This window comes from Eleginops maclovinus, chromosome 5, assembly GCF_036324505.1.
Source record: "Eleginops maclovinus isolate JMC-PN-2008 ecotype Puerto Natales chromosome 5, JC_Emac_rtc_rv5, whole genome shotgun sequence".
NCBI classification, from domain to species: domain Eukaryota; kingdom Metazoa; phylum Chordata; class Actinopteri; order Perciformes; family Eleginopidae; genus Eleginops; species Eleginops maclovinus.
In genome coordinates, this window is record NC_086353.1 from 25,006,452 (window position 1) to 25,028,229 (window position 21,778).

Consider the following 21,778-nt stretch of genomic DNA (forward strand, 5'->3'; position numbering starts at 1 on the left):
GTTTTATAAGTAGATCATTATAACAAAGCTGTGTGCCCGGTGGGACTTTAGAACAGACATTTACAGAGTCAGATTATCCGCTTTTAAAAGAGCATTTTGGCGGGAAAAACAAAGAGAAACAACGAAGCCTTAATGTATGCCCATAATGTCTTTTATACTTAACAGTGTACGTTTGCCAAAGCAAAATAGAAATATGACTTAGAAATGTATATCGAAAGGCACAGCATCAAAATACAATTTGACATGCAAGTTTTTTCTTTAAAATTTGAGTAAACATTCGAACGTTGACCCATCCGGCCTGTCTGTTGAATCTTAACAGCCGTCCGTCACAGGGTGAATACTTAGCTTAGCATAGCTGAGGGGTCGTTGCTTTCAGAAGCGTCCAGTCAAACAAAAAAGGCTAAATCACTACTACTAAGGATAGGGCATGCATTCTCCTAACGCTCATGAAAGATCTGACGTTTGTAACAAAACATTTTCCGTAAAAATCCCTCTGAACATGACTTCCATTATTAGCACCCAAAACTCTCCACTCGAGACTTTACATCACTGTCAGGACAGATGGCCCCTGTACATAAATATACATATTAAATATACATTCAGAGGAGCAGGGAGGAATGAGCATGCAAAATTTGGTCCACCAAGAACAGAAAGCATCGACCCGAGACTCACCCTGAGAAACAACACTGACCTCAGGGAGTTTCCCCCAAAGGACACACAAAACTGGGGCTGGTTTTTGGCACATTTACGGTATTTTTTCTCTTATTCTAGTAACCACACCCTACACCTGGCTGGCAATTTTATTTCTCCACCCCTTCAGGGGTCAAGAAGGCTAAAACCGTGAGCTCGCACTGTGCATGGCTTTTAGGTCTCTTAATACAGATTTTACACAAAGTATCAGAGGAGCAAAGCACATGAGAATATTCCAGTTAAAAAAATACAACAATAAAGACGTAATAAAAAAAGTGGATGTGAGTCCACAGGAGGTGCAGTTCAGCTTATCATACAGTAGATCTGCCAAAACAAAAAGGCCCAAAACACTAAAAACCCTGAAATCTAAACAATGTTCCAGTTACTGTCAATGTGCTGTGTTGTGGCTGCCCTCTCTTCCTGTGGCGTCTGAGTTGGGCAAAAGAAGATTCTGTAATACTTTTTATCTCCATGTTTTTAAAGGTTCATCTTGAGAGTTTGCTGATGACTCGAATGAGGGCGGCGTTCTCGTCCTTCAGCCTCTGGTTGTCTGCTCTGAGGTCCCCCAGAACCTGCAGGAACATCAATAAGCGTTACCATCAAAGAAAAAGGTTGACTCCATAAAGTACTATCACTTTTCTGAGAGCAGACGATGATGCGAGTTACTTTGATAACACTGCAGACTACTTTGCATTATCTTCGGAACTGGTTTTACCAAACATCCAGTACATTCACTGTGTGTGTGTGTGTGTGTGTGTGTGTGTGTGTGTGTGTGTGTGTGTGTGTGTGTGTGTGTGTGTGTGTGACACACCCTTAAACATAACTGACGCGTGTCCTGGTTGCTGTACTCGGCGTGTGGCAGTGCAATATCACATTGGAGCTAGAAGTGAACCCTTCAGTTTTCAGATAAGAACCCAAAATCAGACAAATGCTTTCTTTTAAATGCAACTACACAAAATACCTTTCTGTTTTTAACCATATGATAATGCATATGTGGGATCATGCATGGTGGAACACTTTCCGATATCACTTAAAGGAGAAGCAGCAGCAGTTATAGCAGGTTTGACTTAAATCTCTCTGACAGTGACCTCTAGTCAATCAGGGACTTCTATAGGATACACTGTGCGGGCATAAGTGGTGTGCAGACTAAACCATAAGAGCCTTTATGATTGTTGCTCATGGGCAAACTTCAATGGAGGTTTTTATTTTACATGTCTGTATATTTTTGTTTGGACCTGGTGGATCAAACTGTACAGTTATAGATTAAATTACTTTCTGATTCTTAGAATCACCTGAAAAGATCTTAGTCCAATAACTCCAGAGCGTTGAAAAGATGAAGATGTGATTATTTCCTAAATGAATAACATGTATATATTAAAGCAAATGTCCTATCTCAATCCATATTGACACTTAGCCTTTCAAAAAGTATATTTTTACTGCGCTAGAAAAACAGTTTGCTCTCCGACATGTACATAATTATGTAGACGAAAGTTATATTTAATAAAGGAATTTGATTGAATAAAAATAACTTGTTTAAGCTGAGTGATCACTTAACTCAATTTCTGAAATGAGTTTTAGGATTTTTCATTTTATTTAAATATGATGACTCAATCTGAAAACCAAATATAGAAGCTTTGAATTTATACAAAATGCCATCGGGTGTTTTAATGATGCTTCCATGTACTGCTGCTTTCACACGTCAAACTAACAACATTTATTTTCTGTTTTTGGAGACGTTTCCATGAGAGAGTGGCATCACATGTGCAACTCTTCTTCACCGTCCGCTGGAAATAGGCGGTCAATGTTAAAGTGTTTATCAGCGGGAAATGAACCACAGTACCTTCAGCTCATCCTCCAGCTCCACGGCCTTCCTCTGGAGGGACAGCTTCTCCTGTGGGACGGTTTGAGCATCATTTGACCTGACAACATTTCCTATTGAATCAGCATCTATTGTTTCTGACACCTCGGGCTAAAGGACCTGCTAAAATATTTCATCACATATCATAAAGTAAATGTAGATAACGACAACATACACAGTTCAACTTAAGGAGATACATGTGTTGTTTTATTTACTTCCCTTATAGTCTAGTAGCCAGCACTCTGAAATGTTGAGTACCCCACAGTTAGAAATGTATAGTACGGGTCCCAGAGGATGCTAACCTGCATATGTGTGGACATTTTCACAATTAAATAGCATTATAAGAAATGGCCTGGCAGATTTGGACATTTTTGTAGTGGTGTTGGGTGTTTTAAGGATGCTGAGTCCAGCTCTGACATTTTCGGGATAAAAAAAAAGGCAGTTTTAACCAGAAAGTGGCAATATTTGCACTCTCGGTGGGCTGATTTTGTCTACCATGAGTAGGGTTGCGACCATTGGATATAGAGAGCAGAAGATGAAAATGATTACCTCTACTGTGGACAATTCTTATTCATATTAAATAAGCATTCCAGAGTCCCTAAAACTTCAGAATCGTCCCAAAGTTCTTTAAAATCAGTCCACTTTCTGGTAAAAACTGCCATTTTGGATCCTGAAATAGTCAGAAATGGATTCAGCATCCACTATATACCCCTAAACTATTATACATTTGAACATAAAACTCTGGGGTACTGATCAGGACTCTATGAGCTGTCCAATAGACTATTAGTTGCCATGGTTTTTATAGCTACAGTACAGGAGGTTTGTTCCCAGAGATAGAGACGCAGTGAAAAAAAAATGAAGACTTACGAATCTCTCCAGTTCCAGCAGGGCCGGTCTGTCAGTGCCGCTGTCTTGGTTCTGCCACAAAGAGACACAGTGTTTCACCCACTGAGGATGCCAGGTGTTTTTCTCTGTTTTTTGTCTCGCTCAAGTCTAACGAATCCATTGCTTTCAAAGTTGTCCCTCTAGGTTGTCTTGAAGTGCACTAAAAGATGCTCCTAAGTAATGCTGTTTTTTTTTCATGTGCCAGTATTGCGACTATTTTCTAAATGCTGTAGCAAACCTATTTCATAAGCTCTGCTGGTACCACCATGTCTTGATATCTTGCCTGGCAGTGCCTTTAAGAGGCTCCAAAGTGAGGCGTTTTTCTCTCAAAATCAGCCCTCTAGCTCATCTAGAAAAGATGCTTTAGAGTTACGCTGTTTCACTGAGAGCTCAATTCTTAAGATACAGTGCAGATCCTGATATCTATGAACCTATAGATCAGAGGAATCCACTGGTACCATGTAGGGCAGAACAGACAATCCAAAGTTAGGCTATTTTCTGTCTAATTAAGTTGGCCAAAAAGTAGGCTAAAATGTGAGTCAAAGTTTCCCAAAACAGGATCAATACTCAGACTTTAGTACACACACTCTGTACTTGGTCAATTCGGGACTGGAACTGGTGACATTTCAGTTCACAAACCCAAGTCTCTACAGACCGAGCTACTGCCGCCAAGAGAGAATCCAAGCCGTAAAGTCTCTAATCGCAATTCCAAACAGAAAAAACTGTTGTTCCTAAATACAAAAATAAAAGCTGTTGAAGGAGGATTTTCTTTCTACCTGTTGGAGTCTCTCCAGCTCCACCTTGTTCTGGCTGAGCAGCAGCTCCTTCTCCTGCAGCTTGTCCTTCAGAGCCAGGTTCTCCTGCAGGACCTTTAGGTAGAGCTAGAGGAAAAAACACACACACACACACACACACACACACACACACACACACACACACACACACACACACACACACACACACACACACACACACACACACACACACACACACACACACACACACACACACACACACACACACACACACACACACACACACACACACACACACACACACACACACACACACACACACACACACACACACACACACACACACACACACACACACACACACAACACACACACACACACACACACACACACACACACACACACACACACACACACACACACACACACACACACACACACACACACACACACACACACACACACACACACACACACACACACACACCCCCTTTAGACTACAACACCCTGAAGAGAAAGGGATCCTTGGTGCAGACAGAAGCAGCTTGGTGCTACAGGTGAACCTGGCAGGGGTTCCTGCTAATTCCTCATTAGAGCATGTTGGGTAATCATTCCTGCCCTGATGTGTCTGCACTTCAGATATCATTCAGTGTCAGCCCTCAGGTATGTTTTTCAGGAATGTGTGATCTTTTCTGTAAGAAGGTGAGAAACGTACCATACTGTAGTCAGAGGACGAGTCTCCCAGTAGGCTCTCACTGCAGAGACAGACAACAGATTTAATCCTCCACAAATCACAGGGCTATACATTTCCAACGTAAAATGCACATTCATGAACTGGAAATAATACATTTCTGTTCACTACAGGGACAAACCCACAGGTTCGTATACAATATAACACGGTCACACTCTTCTCCAGCTACCCTTTCAATCCATCCAAAAATAGAATAAGATTTTTTATTAAACAGTTTGGGAAAGAAAATTAACTCAAAATAAATGATTCTGCTTTCTTGGCTTGTCTCTGACCATATGCAATATCAAAAAGAAATTAAGAATAATTAAAGACACTTACTTGGAGTTCCAATCGTCCAAATGAGCGTCCTCCTCTTCATTCTGAAAAACAAAACAAAGAATTCACACTATCTGCACAGCACTGGATTAATTAATACATGCTACAACGAAGGCATTTCAGACATCTGTGTCTTCTTCCCCACACTTTATTCAGTACATTTGTTACTAAGAGTCTCTGACACACAGTATTTTATACAATCTGCCTCAGCTTGTTGTGGCATTTCATTTACAGCAGTTATATTTAGTTTAAATGAGGTCCAGCAAATGGACAGAATATGATAATGTCAGACTTGCTTGTGTTTTATTAAGAGTGTCAAATCCAATGAAGCACAATTTAATATTTTACAAACATTGAACTGAAAAGTAAAAAAAGGTCTGCGTTTAAAATAAAATGCAAAGCAGGAAGCCTTTGTAAAACGTGCAACATAGAAAAGAATATATCATTATAGCTTGATATACCCTTATATACTTATTTTTTAAAACTTCTAACAGTCTCAAACAATTGTATAGTATAAATATTGAACAGCTTTAAACTCTCTTTTTTTTGTTCTTTCAACACTACATATTCCACGCCCCCAATTCCTCTTCTTCACTGAACTGGACTTTGTCCTGCCTGGATTTTAAATCTGGGTCTACATGGAATTAGATTTCTTCTCATCTATATGCAGCTGCTCTTTTATGACCTTGGAACCATATTTAAATAACCTTCACAGTGGAGAAAGCTGCCTCGAAGGCTGTATGTGAGACATGTTCAAGATGCTGTGTACAGAGCTGCCTACGGTCCCACAGACCAACTGGTTTTGTCTTAAAGTGGCATTTCACCTTAGCTTTCAACAGGTTTATCTCCAGGTTATCAGAATATATGTTTGGAACTACCAGTGGGGAGAATGAACATGGAAAATGATTGATTAAACCTTCTCAAAACAACCTAGATGGATGAAGAATATGTATAGTTGGTGTTGGTGTGCCTTTAAAGGGATCGTACAGCATTGTGTGGGGAGTGTGCTCTTCAAGTATTCGGTTACATCACGACGAAGAGGAAGTGCTCTAGTTGTCCTTCCCCCTACTTTCCACATCGCTGCAAAAATCAGTTGATTAGATTGTTACCTCTGCGTCTGGCAGAACGATGCCAGTGGAGCGTCTCTCCTTCCTCCCTCTCCTCCTGTCCTTCACCCCCAGACGCTTCTCTCCCTCCAGCTCCACCTGGCTCACTGGCTCTGTATCTGAAACAGAAGCAGGCCCACAGGAAACATGTCAAAAATCAAACTACCACTAAAGACCTGAGCAAATATGCAGTCATCAGCAGAGGGTAACTGAGGACGTTTACTTAAACAGGCCTATTGTGCTTTTTGGAGTTTTCCCTCTCCTGTAGTGTATTATATAACACATCAAATAATAATACTTAAATAAAATATTCAATAAAAGATCAAATAATAAAGAATACAATATTTTGTTTATAGATTTAAGAAGTAAAAGTAAAGTTGTAAACATTGTACTATATATAAGATATATACTTAAATATATGCAGTGGGGTATAGGTATAAATAACATATTAAAACGGCCCTATTCTGCTTTTGGGGCCCTTTCCTGTGGCGTGTTCTATAGGTTTGGTGCATGTAAATGGTCTGCAAAGGCTAACATGTGTTCCCTCCACATAGTGACAACATTATGTTACACTTAGGTCTTTATTGGCTAGTGCTCCAATACATTGTACGTGATAGACTAAGGGGAGGGAGACCGGAGACGGGACAGATAACCAATCAGAGCAGACTGGGCTCTGGTAGAGAGCTTGTGTTACTCGGCATTGTTCATAAGGAATATAATGAACACATCCAGTTATACTTTAGTTACATTTAGAAGCTACCAAGCAGTCAATAAAACAATTACGAACAAAATAATGTGAGCTGCTATTACCAGCTGCAACAAAAATAATGCATCAATAATCACAATCCAAACATAATATTAAATACTTCATTGATTGATTTGCCAGACACAGATTGATTCTGCTTGTCGGTACGCTTTGGACTTTGAGTATATTTGGATGCTAATACTTTTTTACTTTTACTTAAGTAAGACTTTGAATGTAGGACTTGTCACAGAGTCTACCTACACTGTGGTATTTCTACTTTATTTAAGTACTTCTTCCACCTCTAGTCAACAAGTACCCAAATGTAACTATCTGTTTGACAGGAAGCTCTCTTGTCCTTGTCACATCTCTGCAAGGTGAGTCATGAGTCATTAGAAAAACCAAACAAGGGTGGAGTGTGTAGGAAGTGGCGCATAAAAACCATAAAGAGGAAGATGTACGCAACTCCCCTATGACTGTATGGTAAACCACACCTAATGGTCACCACAAGCAGCAGAAGCCTGTGCGAAAAAAACTTGATTTCCTATCTGCCAGGGCACCCCACCCAAAACATACATCATGTTTATATTTAGCACTCTGATTAACAGTGAGCATTTCATCGGTGCGCACCCCTTTCAGCAGGCGTGATGGTAACGATGGGGCTGACAGGCTGGATGTTGCGAGGGGGGGGCTCTGCAGCTTTAGCCACCGTCTTCTCCGCTTCCTTGAGGTCTGTCAGAGTCACACCCTGCAGGCACACAGCAGAAAAAAAAGATCACGCAACTGTTTCACAGAAATGTATTCTGCCTCTCAATAAGATCAGGGTGTTAATGCTTGTGGACCAATATTTAAAATTGGCTAAAGCTACTCAGTCGTAATTTTACATTTACGCCTTTGAACATTTGTTTGGGGTTTGCGATGAAAATGGCTAATAAATACAATTATTGGGTTTGGTAAAATACATATTTTTATGTCAGGATTGCTATTTTAATTTCATTGAACCTGGTGCAATGACAATAAAGGACTTCAAATCTATTCTAAGGAGTTATCTTAAGTAAGGGTTTCCAAGAAATACATTACAAAGCCAATTTCTCTTGGAAGACATTATTGCCACACTATAAGTCACTTGTAAGACGCTTTTATCCTACGGTGGCCCTGAAGTGAAAGTCGAAACGACATTTCACAAAACAATACAACAATTCACAAAACACAACAATGTTGAGTAGTACCAAACAGGAAAGACGTAGCGCTGTCAAACCACCAATCACAGCAGTGTTTCTCCAGCTAGCTCTGTCCAATCACAAACAAGGAGTGTTCTCCCAAAAGGAATACCCTTTCCGTAATCTTTGAATTGTTGTTGTGTTTTTTCAAAATGTTGTAGTCGTTTGTGAAATGTTGTTGTGTTTTGTGAATTGTTTGTGAAATGTTGTGTTTGTTTGTGAAATGTTGTGTTTTGTGAATTGTTTGTGAAATGTTGTGTTTGTTTGTGAAATGTTGTTGTGTTTTGTGAATTGTTTGTGAAATGTTGTGTTTTGTGAATTGTTTGTGAAATGTTGTGTTTTGTGAATTGTTTGTGAAATGTTGTGTTTTGTGAATTGTTTGTGAAATGTTGTGTTTTGTGAATTGTTTGTGAAATGTTGTTGTGTTTTACCAAATGTTGTTGTGTTTTGTGAAATGTCGTTTCGACTTGCAATTCAGGGCCACCGTACCTCCTCTACCACACACTTTTAAACACAGAAGGCAGTAGGGCAGTAAAGAGAAGAGATGCCTCAAAGATTAAAAAAAAAACACAAGAAGAAAAGCGGTACCTGTGTGGAGCGTCGAGACTGCCGCATCAGCCGAGAGCGAGCTTTCCTCTGAGACTCAGACTCCTCGTCTCTAGTTGGAGCCTGGAACCTAAACACATCGACAAATCATGTTACATACAAGGTATTACGGCCATTTCCCACAAACAAGCACTTACACTCACTGGCTGGCTTTCTCTTGATAGAAATATCCATTTTAGATTGAATAATAAATGTGTTGATGTTGTTATTATGTGAGGAAGTCCCGTACTGAGGAAGCCGACTTATTCGTTGTTTCACCCTTGCCATAATGACGAAACACACTCTGAAAGCCCTTTACAGGAAAAAACATACGGGTCTTCCCTCCATGCCACATGAAGTTAAAATATTCAGAACTAGCAATTCAATATTTAGAAGAAATTCTCTGAGATTGTCTTAAGTGGGAAAGGTTACATGCAGCATTGCATCCTGGGAAAAATACTCTGCAGAAGTAGATACATCAATCCGGTACAAAAAAATAACAGAAAGGCATACTTGATAGTTTCTAAATAGAAGGATCTTGTAAATGAAATCAATCGAAATGAAACATTATTAATGATCCTCCAGTAGGAAAAGCTCTCTCTGATGTTTTGAATATGTTGGTTATTATTTTAGCTATATCTGCATCTCATGTTGTGCTGTATGCCTTGTTACCATTTTTTTAAATGCAAATATAAAAAAGAAAAAAAAGGAAATCATACTTGTCTTCTGGCAATGGGAAAAGAGGCTCTCCTAGTTGAGCAAGTTTTCCTAGGGTTTAAATCCTGCATATATGCGCCAGTTTTGTTACAAGGAGTGGATTGAATACACCCTTATCATGTACCAGACATGAAAGCTTGTTGGGTACAGCATAAAGTAGAATGAAACGGTATTAAATGAGTGTTCCTGTGTTGTTTCTTACTTGCGCCTGTCTGTGTTTGGGGTGTTGGGGCTCTCAGCCGCGGCTTCCCTCGTCTGAGGGGTCGGTTGGACTCTGGCGGTACGGTTAGCCTTGTGCTGCTCCTTCTCCTGCTCATCTCTCTCCTCTGGTGTCTGAAAAACACAAAAAAGAACACCAGAAACTTTACTGTAATTAACTGTTCCAAATGAAAATGCTATGGCCTTGGGGAAATGTATTAAATGTCAATGTACTGTTCAAATCTGTCTTTCTAGATGACAGAAGAAGACCAGAAGAAGTTTCTACACATGTCAGAGGTGTGTATAATACCCATGTTAGTATTGTTAAGTCGAACCCAAACAAGCTTTTTCTAATGCCAACTACTAATTGTAGAGCACAAATTAACCAAGATCTCCAGAGAAATGTTAAAAATGATTACAATACCATAGATGTTTTATTACATTTCTTCTTTCCAATCCATTACTTTACTAAGACTTGGCTGAAGGAAGCAATTTGCGTGTGACATTTTGGACTTTTGATCTGTGGTTTTTACCTTGTCCGCAGGGCTAACTGTGGATGTGGTCACACTCTCTTGACTGGACACGGCAGAGCTTTCTGAGAAAAGAGAGACAGCAAAGCTTTGAATCAGCATGCCAACAGGTGTGTAGTAGTCCTGGTCAAACTGTCAGAAGAGCAGCTGTCCTACCGGGGCTGCTCTCTTTCTCCTCGCTCAGCTCCAGGCCTCCTGACACGCCTCTCTCTTTCGACTGGTCCTGCACGTTCATCTTGTCTTTACTGCTCATCCTGCACACTGAGCTCCTGGAAAGGGGACAGAAGTTAGATATGAGGGACCTCATTGGGTAAGAAACAAGGAGAATTATTTAGGTCTCCCTGTGGTTATTACACGGCACTGTTTATTTTGCCGTAGTATAGGTTGTTACAAAGAGTAAGGCATTTAATTTTGGTTTACACCTAATACATTGGTGCATGAAAGAGTCCTTAAACCTGGATATTAGTTAGCATTTACCCATTTCCGGTTCTTTTGCCTTAAATTCAATGTTTTTTTATGTGTTTGTGTTAAGAGGTCTGGTGTAAGGTCTGTGTTTAACACAAGCTGAAGATTTGTATATGTTTTGTTCCACAATTGTAATAACATCAGTATATACCCCACTGGTGAATATCCAAAGCTTCCACTGTATGTGCCGTTAGCAGTTGCTAACATGTGACTACACGAGACTGCTAAACGTCATCACGCTGAACATAAGCCACTACTCTACATCAGAGAGTAATTATGTATAAAAGGTGATTATCTGAAGTCACATGAAGTCATGTAGTTAGTTTACAGCCTTACTTAAGCTTTTTACTTCTGACAATTGCATTTTGGCCTAAAATATGAAGTGGTGTCAATATGTGTCAAGATAATCCAACTGAACAAAACATCTAAACCAAATATCCCATTGTTTTTTTCACTGCAGCACTCTATACCTATATAAGTGTTCTCAGGAAGGAATAAATGTTATGTTTTCAGGGGAGGAACACATGTAATTCAGTTAAGTTGAATATGGATACTAACCTCCGCCGTTTGTTTGGTGCGTTTGCACCAGCAGAGCCTTGTTGGTTTAGCTTTTCGCATATAGACTGTGGAGAGATAGACAGGGCTGTGAGTGATCTTTTGAATCAGCTATAATGCATGTAATACTAGGAAAAGGCAAACTTTCTCACATTTGCTTGTTTCTGTGATAATTCTTCCAATAGCTCCTCAACGCTTTCATCAGCCACATCAAACGGTGTCTGACCCTACAAAATAAAGAACAATTAAAAACAAACGTATAATCACAAGTGATGTTACAGTTAGTTCCCCTATGAGTCACCTTAATGTCATGATAAATGTTCTTCCTGTAAATTTAAAAATGCACATAGAATTTATTTCTACACTCTTTCGAGCCTCACCGCGTTGCTGCGGGACTCCATATTGCACAGCTGCTCAGCTAGAATGCGACAGGCCTCCCCCTGACCCCAGTGTGCTGCCGCATGGAGAGGCGTCCAGCCGTCAAAGTCCTTCGCTGACACGTCGAGCCCACACTGACACAGGATCCTGGACAACACAAGAGCAAGGTTATAACAAAACTGTATAACAAAAGAGTCTTCCTAAATTAAAATATAGCAATGAAATATTACATAAATCAATCATTAAAAACGTTTCTTACTTGAGGGCCTCTTGGTAGCCTTTGGCAGCAGCCACATGCAGTGGGGTGGCCCCGGTTCTGGGGTGTCGAACATCAGCAGGTAGTCCCTCAGTCAGCCAGGTCCGGGCATCTGCCATGATCAGCTCCTCCTCCAGACGCTTGGCTGCCTCCAGGTCCACACCTGGACACAGAAAGACAATATAAAATGTACGCCTCTTTTGTTTTATCATTCTAATTCAGATTGACTGGGCTTTATTGGAATGAATGTTACAGGTAACAATGACCATACCCCCTCCTCACTCACCAAGTCTTACAGTGTAACTCTGAAGGAGGGAATCAGTGGCCTCATCCAGAGCAATGTCCAGAGGAACGTCCCCGTCACAGTTCACAGCAGAGAGAGACGCACCTTGCTGCAAAAGAAAACTGACAGAACAATCCTGTTCAGATCCAAGTCTACACACAACAACATTATAAATAGACAAATCTAAGCCTATCACATCTTAAAACAAAAGGCATCAATTGTTCAATTATTTGAGCTATTTGTGTGCCAGGCCAGCCCACTCATGCTTTAGCTGACTTGTTTTCCTGCCAAACAGGACAACAATGTTAGTATTGTTGAATGAACAAATGCTCTGGCACCCACGCTGCATTCTGACGTCCCCGAAGTACCAAAGAGCACTGTTTTATACAGCTGCTTCTGCTAACTATAGACATATACTACACACTCTGCAATGTCAGGGTAGCCGCAAGAGGCGGCAACATGCAGCGGTGTCCATCCCTCACTGTCAACCTGGTTCACGTCGGCGCCGTGCTCCAAAAGGAAGGACACGATGTCCATGCTGCCATCTATACAGGACTGTGAGGAAGAGAGGAATATAAAGACAACTGTAAGCATTCAGTCTCAGCATCACCAACAACCTAAGTTAAACCTCAGGAAGAAAAAAACTTTACCTGGTGGAGTGCAGTGATTCCATCAGCATTGCAACAATTGATAATTTCTAATACTTCTTCCCCGTTTCTAATTTTGGTTTCTTTGGCCTCCATCAGCATCACCTCGGCCTCCTCCGTGTCTCCGCTGGCACAGGCAGCCAGGAACTCCGCAGCCCTGTCAAACCTCACCCTTTTCCTAAAGACAGAGGACACAGGCAGGTTGTTGAAGGTTCAAAGATTTGAAGGCTTTTGTCATGTGCAAAATAGCAATGGCGTAGTTTTGACCAGAAAAAACTTCAATCCAGGCTCTATCACAATGCATCATACAATATACTATAAAGTAGTGCAAGAAGAAAAGTAAATAAGAAGAGGTTAATCTGTTTTACCCAGGTCGATGGACCCTTTTGAAATTAAACAAAGTGTTCTTATGTTTGTTCTTATTCCTACAATGAATAGCAGATTTGAAGGCGCCACCTAGAACACAGCCCCTACATATTAAAACACATATATAACTTTATTTGAGGTATAATGTAAACCCAGAAGAAATTTGGTCATGTTCTATTTTATATTAACTGTATATAATAAGCATGCCTTGTAGCACCAGTGTGTTTTATACAGGAGACAGAAATTAATAAACACATTACAAACAGTTACAATAGACTTGTACGATGAGTTAAAGGGATGGTTTGGGTTTTTTAAAGTGAGGTTGTAATGAAGCACTTACAATAGATAATGTTAAGTGTCTAAATGGGATTATTGAGATTCAACAAAGTCACAAATTACCATCAACTCCTGTTTCATGCAAGCTAAAATTACTGATGTTGATCAAATAAGTCTTGTAGCTCACAAGAGATGGTATTCATTTAAAACAGCTGTCTGACAGCATGATAAAGTGGGAAAACAAATCTGAATACAGCATTCACTTAAACTGATATTGTTTGCTTTTGAGGGAATTTTTTAGGTAGCTAAAATCTGTCTTGCTGCTGCCCCTGTCCACAGCAGTAGAAGAAGAAGAAGAAGGCATACTTTTATTTTATTGAAATTGCTTTCTCTACTCTGTTGTGTTGACACACATTACACACACAGGATACACATGCACATACACAGAGGAAATACATGCGCACACAACCACATGCAGAGGAGAGGTGGCGCAGCCAGGTACCCAGCGCCAAGGGAGCAGATAGAGGTTAGGTGCCTTGCTCAAGGGCACCTCGGCAGTGGCCTAGGAGGAGAACTGGCACCTCTCCAGCTACCAGCTCTTTTTTTTTTTTTTGGTCCGATCGGGACGTGAACCGGCGACCCTTCGGTCCCAAGACCAAGTCCCTACTGACTGAGCCACTGCCGCCCCTACATTCTCTAAATATCCCTTTAAAGAGGTTTCTTAACAGGATAAGGCTGGCAATGTTCTCTTGATTTGTTCCTGTCAACAAACCTCATGAAACAGCCAACAATGCCTTTTTCCATCTCTTAATATTTTCACAAATCCCTATTCCGTTTGTGTAACTCATCCCCAAGGACATTTGGTTCTAACTTCCTACTGAAGACTTACATTTTCAACAATGTGTCATAAGGTAAAATATCCTTATTGAAAAAGGACAAGATGACATTCTAAAGAAGCTGGGCTCTTTTCCAAACAAAAATACTCAAACAGGATGAGGATTATTGTAAACTGTAGAATTGGTGTTCTCATGACAAATAAAGGCAGCAGGAAGGTATATGTGCAATCGACCTAAAATGAACTACAATGAACATTAAGGTATAGTACTTAAGGAATATGTCACCCACGGCAGCAGTGTGACTTACTGATGTGTTTTAAATAGTTTCTGGGTACAATGGAAGTCTTTGTAAAGACACAAACAAGACCATGCCTTAAATACACAGACAATACGTATAGAATACAATAGTATGATCAGTTAATGGGTGGTAAGGGTCCGTTTGATCTTCTTGTGGGACTTGTTGACAATAAGAAAAATATGGAATAACACGAGATTTAAAAGTTGTCTTTTTGAATCCATATCTTATTTGTTTGTAACACAAATGTCCCTTTGAGGGTCTTTCAGACACTGAAAGACACAACTGAACACAGAATTTCAGTGAGGTATGTTTCATCTTAAAAAGATATAGCCACTGTCCCACTACTTATGGCTGTCCAGTGATTTAAATTAACTAAGTACAATTACTCAAGCACTTTACTTAAGTACAATTGAGATACTAGTACTTTACTTGTGTATATTTATTATTTTCTTTTACCCAACTCAAATTCAGAGATAGATCATGTACGTTTACTCCACTACATGTATTTACACCTTCAGTTACTTTACAGATCTGGATTAATGATGGTAAATATAATCAGCCCTTAAATCAGACTTTAGTTCACCTGGAGTAAATCCAGCAGCTACCCTGCAGTATACAAAGCCATTCAAACTAGCTGCACCTTTACCAGCTCTGAGAACACTTTAATGATCAATAATTATTATGAAAACATATAATATATATTATTATAAAATATCCAATCTGCATAATGAGTACTTTTGGTCATTTAAGTATATTTTGATGCTAATACTAGAGTAATATTTGCTTTGCAGGACTTTAGATCGTATCAGAGTATTCCTACACGGTGGTATTGCTACCTTTAATTAAGTACACGAAACGAGTACTTCTTCCACCTCTGTGGCTGTCCCATAAACCATAATATAAGCACCACAGTGCTGGACAAGCAGACCCCCACCCGGACTGACCGTATGACACTTTGCTTGCAAGCTAGCTAGCTAGCTGGCTAGCCATCCAACACAAACACTACAAAATATGGCCTAAAAAAACCATTGACCACTGACAGTTTTAACCAAAATAGGACATTGTTGTGTTAATTGACGTTAAGCGTTTTCCAGCAGAATGAAACCTAGTATAATGTACATAAGGACATGTATGTTATGTTATTTTGTCTACCCCCTGTCCAAGCCCACGCACAACATTCCTCCTTTAGCATATCTTCAGATGTTGAGCTAAGCTAGCTGGCTGTTAGCTAGCTGTTATTGTTAAGCTGTTTGTCAGGAAACGTTTCCTCACCGTCTTTTGAACTGGGGACTGGTTTCATCTCTGCCTCCACACACTGGCTGCTCCCTCGGCGGCTCGCTGGGTTCGGCCTCCGGGTCCACTGCTCCGTTCTCTGCATCGCCCCGCCACCTTCGCCTTGGCACGTCTGAAGCTTTGTTGGTGCAAGAGCTGGCCCAGCGCTTCAGCTGCTCCCTCCGCTTGCTCCTCGCCGAGTCCCCCATTATTTATCCGAGGAGGAGGACTATGTTTTTAAAAATAAAACATTTGCTAACAGGGAACGACACACCCTCCATGTGTACACTTTCACTTCCTGGTTCTTGCTCTCTGAATGTGGAGGAAGCCTCGGCTCGTGCTCGTTGGCGTCGGGAGCGCACAAAACTGCTGCTCAGGCTTGTATGTCTGACGTCATCGCCGCTGTCCTGCAGCAGAGTAGACCCCAGAGGGCAAACCAACTAAAACAGCTCCGTGGCTTGGCACTGTGCTCATACAGTTAGCACTGCACTTCCTGTTATTGTGGTTCTAGTTCGATTGTGGTCACTTTTCGATTAAAATAATATCCAAACTGAAGGAAAGAGAGCGACCAAAACAAATTGTCAACAAGGCAAGGCATAGCAAGTTCATTTATATAGCACATTTCGACAATAATGCATTTCAAAATGCTCTAAACAAAAGATCAGAAGCATCAAGACAATGCCCAGAGAAATACACTAAAGGACATTAAAATGCATTAAAACATTAAATAAGCCAATATACAATTAAATCAAGCTATATCAAGCTACAACATTTAGAAAAATATCATAAATGTATTTTAGTCTTTCTTTGGCCTATAGCCTACATATTTCAAAACTGGACGGATGTGACCCACTTCATTGGTCTTACTGAGGAATCAAGCAGCATTGTTTTTGAATCAGCTGCAGTTATCTTATTGATTATTAGGGAGTGTTGTAAAGAGGCTGCTACAGTATTGGAGTCTAGTATAGATAAAGGCATGAACACATGTTTCTAAATCCTGCTGAAACAGGGTTAACAGGGCCATAGAAGCCATTAATTGTAACCTTTATAAAGGGTGTCATACAGTGAGACTTAAGAATAACTCATCTGAGAAGCAGAGGATTTTGAGCAAGCATGTAAAGAAGTTCCTCATATTTGCTTCCCCATATGGAGACAAAGGGACATGTTTATTGAGATGACAATAAGCAGCACATAATGTATCCCATTCCGTTTTAATGGTCAAATATGCAACCTCCTGCCTTATGGCAGAGAAGTGAGGCAAAGCCCTTCCACTTTTTAGGAATGTCTCCATTTAAAACTGCTCATCCTGATCCATGCAGTGGCTGCTAGCCTGAGGCTGAGGTAACCTGTGCTCATAACAGACGTTTTAAAGGGTGCAGTTTGTAATGGAGTTGTGACCATTACACAAGTTTACCATAAACGCTTGCACAATGTCAGCAAATAACAAGCTTCTCAATGTACAGGAAATTGGTCAACAGACATAAACCAGCTAGCATTGAAGAAATGGTGGCAGAAAATGTGTTAGCAAGGCCATACAAAACAACGTCAGGCACTCTTAACTATACACAAGACAGGAGAAAAGAGGAGAAATGGCAGTGAATCCCTATGGCTTTCTTAAATTTACCAGGGCTGTGAAATATGATGTATTGTATTTTCCTAACTCATCTCCTTGACCTCCATGGAAAATGTAATGAGATCAAGGAAAAATATGAAGGAGAATAAGGATTTAGGAAAAGACAATCCCACGGCACTCACACAAGGCTATTGAATAATGCAGCTTTAAATGTCACTGCAAGGGATTGTTGGATGGCATTATCTAGTTTCCGTTTGTAAAGTACTGTAAGGTGCCCTATGCAAAAAAGGTAAGAAAGGAAGCATTGATAACCTCTTCTTAGCATTAAGAGCAGTGCTGTCCAAACTAAGGCCCAGGGGCCAGCTCTAGCCCGTTGTCCATTTTTTATTGGCACTCGAATTCAAAAAGTATAATGAAATACGGCCCACACACAACACTTGTTATTTTCTTATATTGCACAAATATGTATACATATATTTCACAGTATTAATGTGTTAATAAGACCTATGTTCAAATAAATTCTGTACATTAACAAATCTTACTTGATAAAGGAAAGTGAAAAAATAACTTATTTGCATCTGAGGCTTCTGTTTTAAGGAATGAACTGCCAACATTTTCTGTAACAAAATGAATGAAACAGGCAAGCATACTCAATTATCAAGCATAATGTTAGAATGATTACAAATTAGAAGGATGGGTTACAAAGCACTGTATCAAGGTAAGCTATGATCATAGTCTCTCCAATAACAAACCCAACAGCAGTACCGGCCTAACAAACAGCTGAGTGGCAGGACATAGTGGTTCTTGATCTATCAAGTGATCAGGGGCGTGGCCACGTGGTGGCCAGGGGGGGCCACGGCCACCATTGGTCAGAGTATGGCCACCCTGCCGGCCCCCCCAACCTCACGGCACGAAAAAAAAAAAAAAAAATACAACAAACCCTCATGAACAGAAATGGTATAAAGCTGAAATAAATGCATTAGTATTTTTTTTTTATCAAGTCGTTTTATATTGTCATTCGTCACTTCTGCTACAAGCCCCATATTCGCAACATGTTGGGCCACGCCCCCTCCAACGTGCCTGCATTCTGACAGCGCTTCAGTGGAGAGACTAGCACTGGAGACGAACGCGCTGGATATACCACTGTAACTAACAGGTGAGTAAGTTGGTGATACTTGAAAGGATCATTGAAATGATAAGATCATTTAGTTATCTTCACACTCAATTAAATGTGTAATGATGTCTCGACATTAAGGATTTGTGGCAGAGTGAGTTGAGTAAGGCTGCTGTTGTTATTTTTGCAAACTTGTAAAATGATCTATGGCTAGCGAGCTATCGCTAGCTAGTTAGCTTAAGTCCATTCCCAGGTGTCACTAAGTCATAGATAACGCACTGTCGCTAGTTTACACTTGAAATGGAATAAAAGCAATCTAAAGTTAATGTTGTGTAAAACTTTTCTTTAAAAAGGACACAATGAAAAGGATAAGTGCCTCAGGGGGAGACAGAAAAATCAGCGCTTTTTTTGCCAGCACCAGAGACCAGCAAGCTAGCACGACAGAGAATGTTGCAGACAGAGAAAGGGAAACAGAAGGAGCTAGTTGCGAAAGCATGACAAGTACAGAAAGGGAAGCAAGTGGCAGTGAATATTCAGCAGACAAGTTGACAGAGACAGAGCAGGAGGAGGAGACTGATACTAGGAGAAGAGAATTTAATTACAAAGTCTGCCCTCCAGGTGAGTGGTTATCAGTAGCTGAATAATGGGACATGTTCGGTCGGGTTATGGCAAACAACAATAATTTAAAGGCTGGCCATATAATAAACATGTATTTATTAAATCTGTAAAATGTTAATGATTGCATGTTTAGTCTTAAAAAACAACTAAAGAACAACATGTAATTGGAAGTGGATAGCATTTATGTTAAAAGCTGATATTAATGGGATTCTTTGGTGTTTTACAGACATTTCCAAGTCCAGGGGTGAAGCTCCAGCTCAACCTAAAGTTAATTTCCCCAAGACACTCCAGGGAGACAGAAGCAGGAGCTTCAAGGGTGAGTGGTATGAAGTTCACCCCTGGTTGGAGTACTCAATATGTGAAGACTCCACCTTTTGCTTTGCCTGCAGGCATTTCAGCTTACCTGGCCATGAGTCTACGTTTAATTCAGGTTCCGGTTTCAAAAACTGGAAGAAAGCTACCTATACAGACGGAGGGTATGCTGCACATAGTAGATCTGAGCATCACAAGAATGCCATGCTAGCATGGAAAGAATACCAAATTGCAGAAAAAAATCAGGGATCTCTAATGGGGCAATTAAATAAAGAGTACAACAAAACTGTTGAAGAGAACAGGGGGTACATCAAAACTCTTGCTGAAGTGGTTCTTCATTGTGCAACCGAGAACATTGCTCTGCGAGGGCATCGTGAATCTGAGGCCTCAAGCAGGAAAGGGAACTTTTTGGGTATGTTGAATATCATAGCAAACCATGACGACAAGATTTTGAAAAAGATGGATGGTCCCAGGAATGCTAAATATACAAGTCCTGACATACAAAATGAGATTTTGTCATGCTTAGCAGAGATGGTGCGCACATCAATAATCAAAGAAGTCAAGGAAAGTGGTGCTTTTAGCATACTTGTGGATGAGACTAAAGACAAAAAAAAAATGGAACAAATGTCTTTTGTTTTGAGATACTATTACAATGGTGAAATCCTTGAAAGTTTTCTGGAATTCGAGGTAGCAGAGAAGCTAGATGCGGAGAGCTTGACAATAAAAATAATTCACCTCTTGTCCAAATATGGTCTAGAATATAAGACTAACCTTGTTGGGCAGTCTTATGACGGGGCTGCAGTCATGAGTGGCAAGCACAGTGGTGTGCAGGCCCGAATTAAGGAAGTAGCGAAGCTGGCTTTCTACGTTCACTGTAATGCGCATTGCCTTAATCTGGTGCTGGTGGACACTGTGAGAGGGATCCCAGAGGCTGATTGCTTCTTTTCCTTATTAAAACAGCTGTACGTCTACATGTCTGGATCGGCAGTGCATCCCAAATGGTTACAGGTGCAACAGGAGATGTATGCAGGTGCACCCAGAGAGTTGCAAATGTTGAGTGACACACGGTGGGCCTCCAGATATTATGCTTGCCGTAATTTGTGGGATAGGTTGCCAGCAGTTGTGAAAGTTCTTGAGGAACTGGGTGATGAGAACAGTGGCGAGAGGTCAGTAGGTGCCAGAGGCCTTTTGCCTCAGATTGATTTCCAGTTCATTGTGTTTCTTGCCATATTTAAGAAACTTCTGGGAGATGCAAAATTACTGTCAGACATGCTCCAGTCTTCCTCTCTTGATTTGGCCAAAGCAGTGGATCTTGTGGAGGCACTTATTAGTACTTTTGAATCTTACAGGAGTGAGCAGCAGGTGTTTGGTGATTTGTGGGACACTGTTTTGGAGCTTGCAAAGCAATGTGATGTCTCTGTAGACACTGCTCCAAAACGTAAGAGAACACTAAGTTCAAAGCTACAGGGATACCATGTTCTGTCTACTGTGGGCAGACAAGAAACAGGCGATGGCAAAGATTATTACAGGACAGGAATCTTTAATCTGGTATTGGACCGGATGCTCATTGAGCTCAGGAACAGATTCTCCAATCAGAATTGTGACATAATGCGTGGAATACAAGCTTTAAATCCAAGTAGCAGAAGCTTCTGTGACAAAGATAGCCTTTTTGCATTTGCCAAATTGTATGGGTGTGACCTTGTGGACCTTGAGCATGAGCTCTACCAAATTAAAAGAGTTTTAGATCGTAAGATAAAGCAAGGGATGCAGAGACCACCTACAATTGTAGAGCTGGCAGCTTTTATTGAACCATACCAGGATGTCTTTGATGTTTTCTCCAGGCTTTGTAAAATTGCATTGGCAATACCTGTCAGCACAGCTGCTTGTGAACGCAGTTTTTCCTGCTTGAAGCTTGTCAAAACACACCTGAGAACTACAATGGGAGAGGATAGGCTGAGTGATCTAGGGGTGTTGAGCATAGAACACAGGAGGGCAGCGTCTTTAAATTTAGATGAGTTTGTTGATCGATTTGCTAGAAATCATCACAACCGAAGAATACAGCTGCTGTAAACTAACAGCTAAGTAACCAGCATCTGTCTGTTATACCTGCCAATTCTGCATCATTAACAGCCCCAACATTCTTTTGTTTTTCCTAAAGTGTATTATGTGACATGGGT

General features: G+C 40.5%; 1 protein-coding gene across 2 annotated transcripts; it reads right to left on the reverse strand.

Moving 5' to 3' along the window:
* Window positions 1-129: 129 nt before the first annotated feature.
* ppp1r12c (protein phosphatase 1, regulatory subunit 12C) lies at window positions 130-16,335 on the reverse strand. Of its 2 annotated transcripts, XM_063883277.1 has the most exons (20): window positions 15,985-16,333; window positions 12,940-13,114; window positions 12,714-12,844; window positions 12,293-12,411; window positions 12,010-12,169; window positions 11,753-11,897; window positions 11,525-11,599; window positions 11,376-11,440; window positions 10,509-10,621; window positions 10,356-10,417; window positions 9,827-9,957; window positions 8,911-8,998; window positions 7,733-7,850; window positions 6,364-6,479; window positions 5,258-5,298; window positions 4,904-4,943; window positions 4,210-4,314; window positions 3,416-3,466; window positions 2,531-2,581; window positions 130-1,262 (listed from the first exon to the last, which is right to left on the reverse strand). In XM_063883277.1, exons 1-20 carry the CDS (start codon window positions 16,191-16,193, stop codon window positions 1,176-1,178), a joined length of 2,082 nt encoding a protein of 693 aa, XP_063739347.1. In that variant the 5' UTR covers window positions 16,194-16,333; the 3' UTR covers window positions 130-1,175. The 2 variants fall into 2 exon arrangements, with proteins under 2 accessions (XP_063739347.1, XP_063739348.1); XM_063883278.1 differs by lacking the exons at window positions 130-1,262; window positions 2,531-2,581; window positions 3,416-3,466; window positions 4,210-4,314; window positions 4,904-4,943 and adding an exon at window positions 4,646-4,880 and having other exon boundaries at window positions 15,985-16,335.
* Between the last annotated feature and the right edge of the window lie 5,443 nt (window positions 16,336-21,778).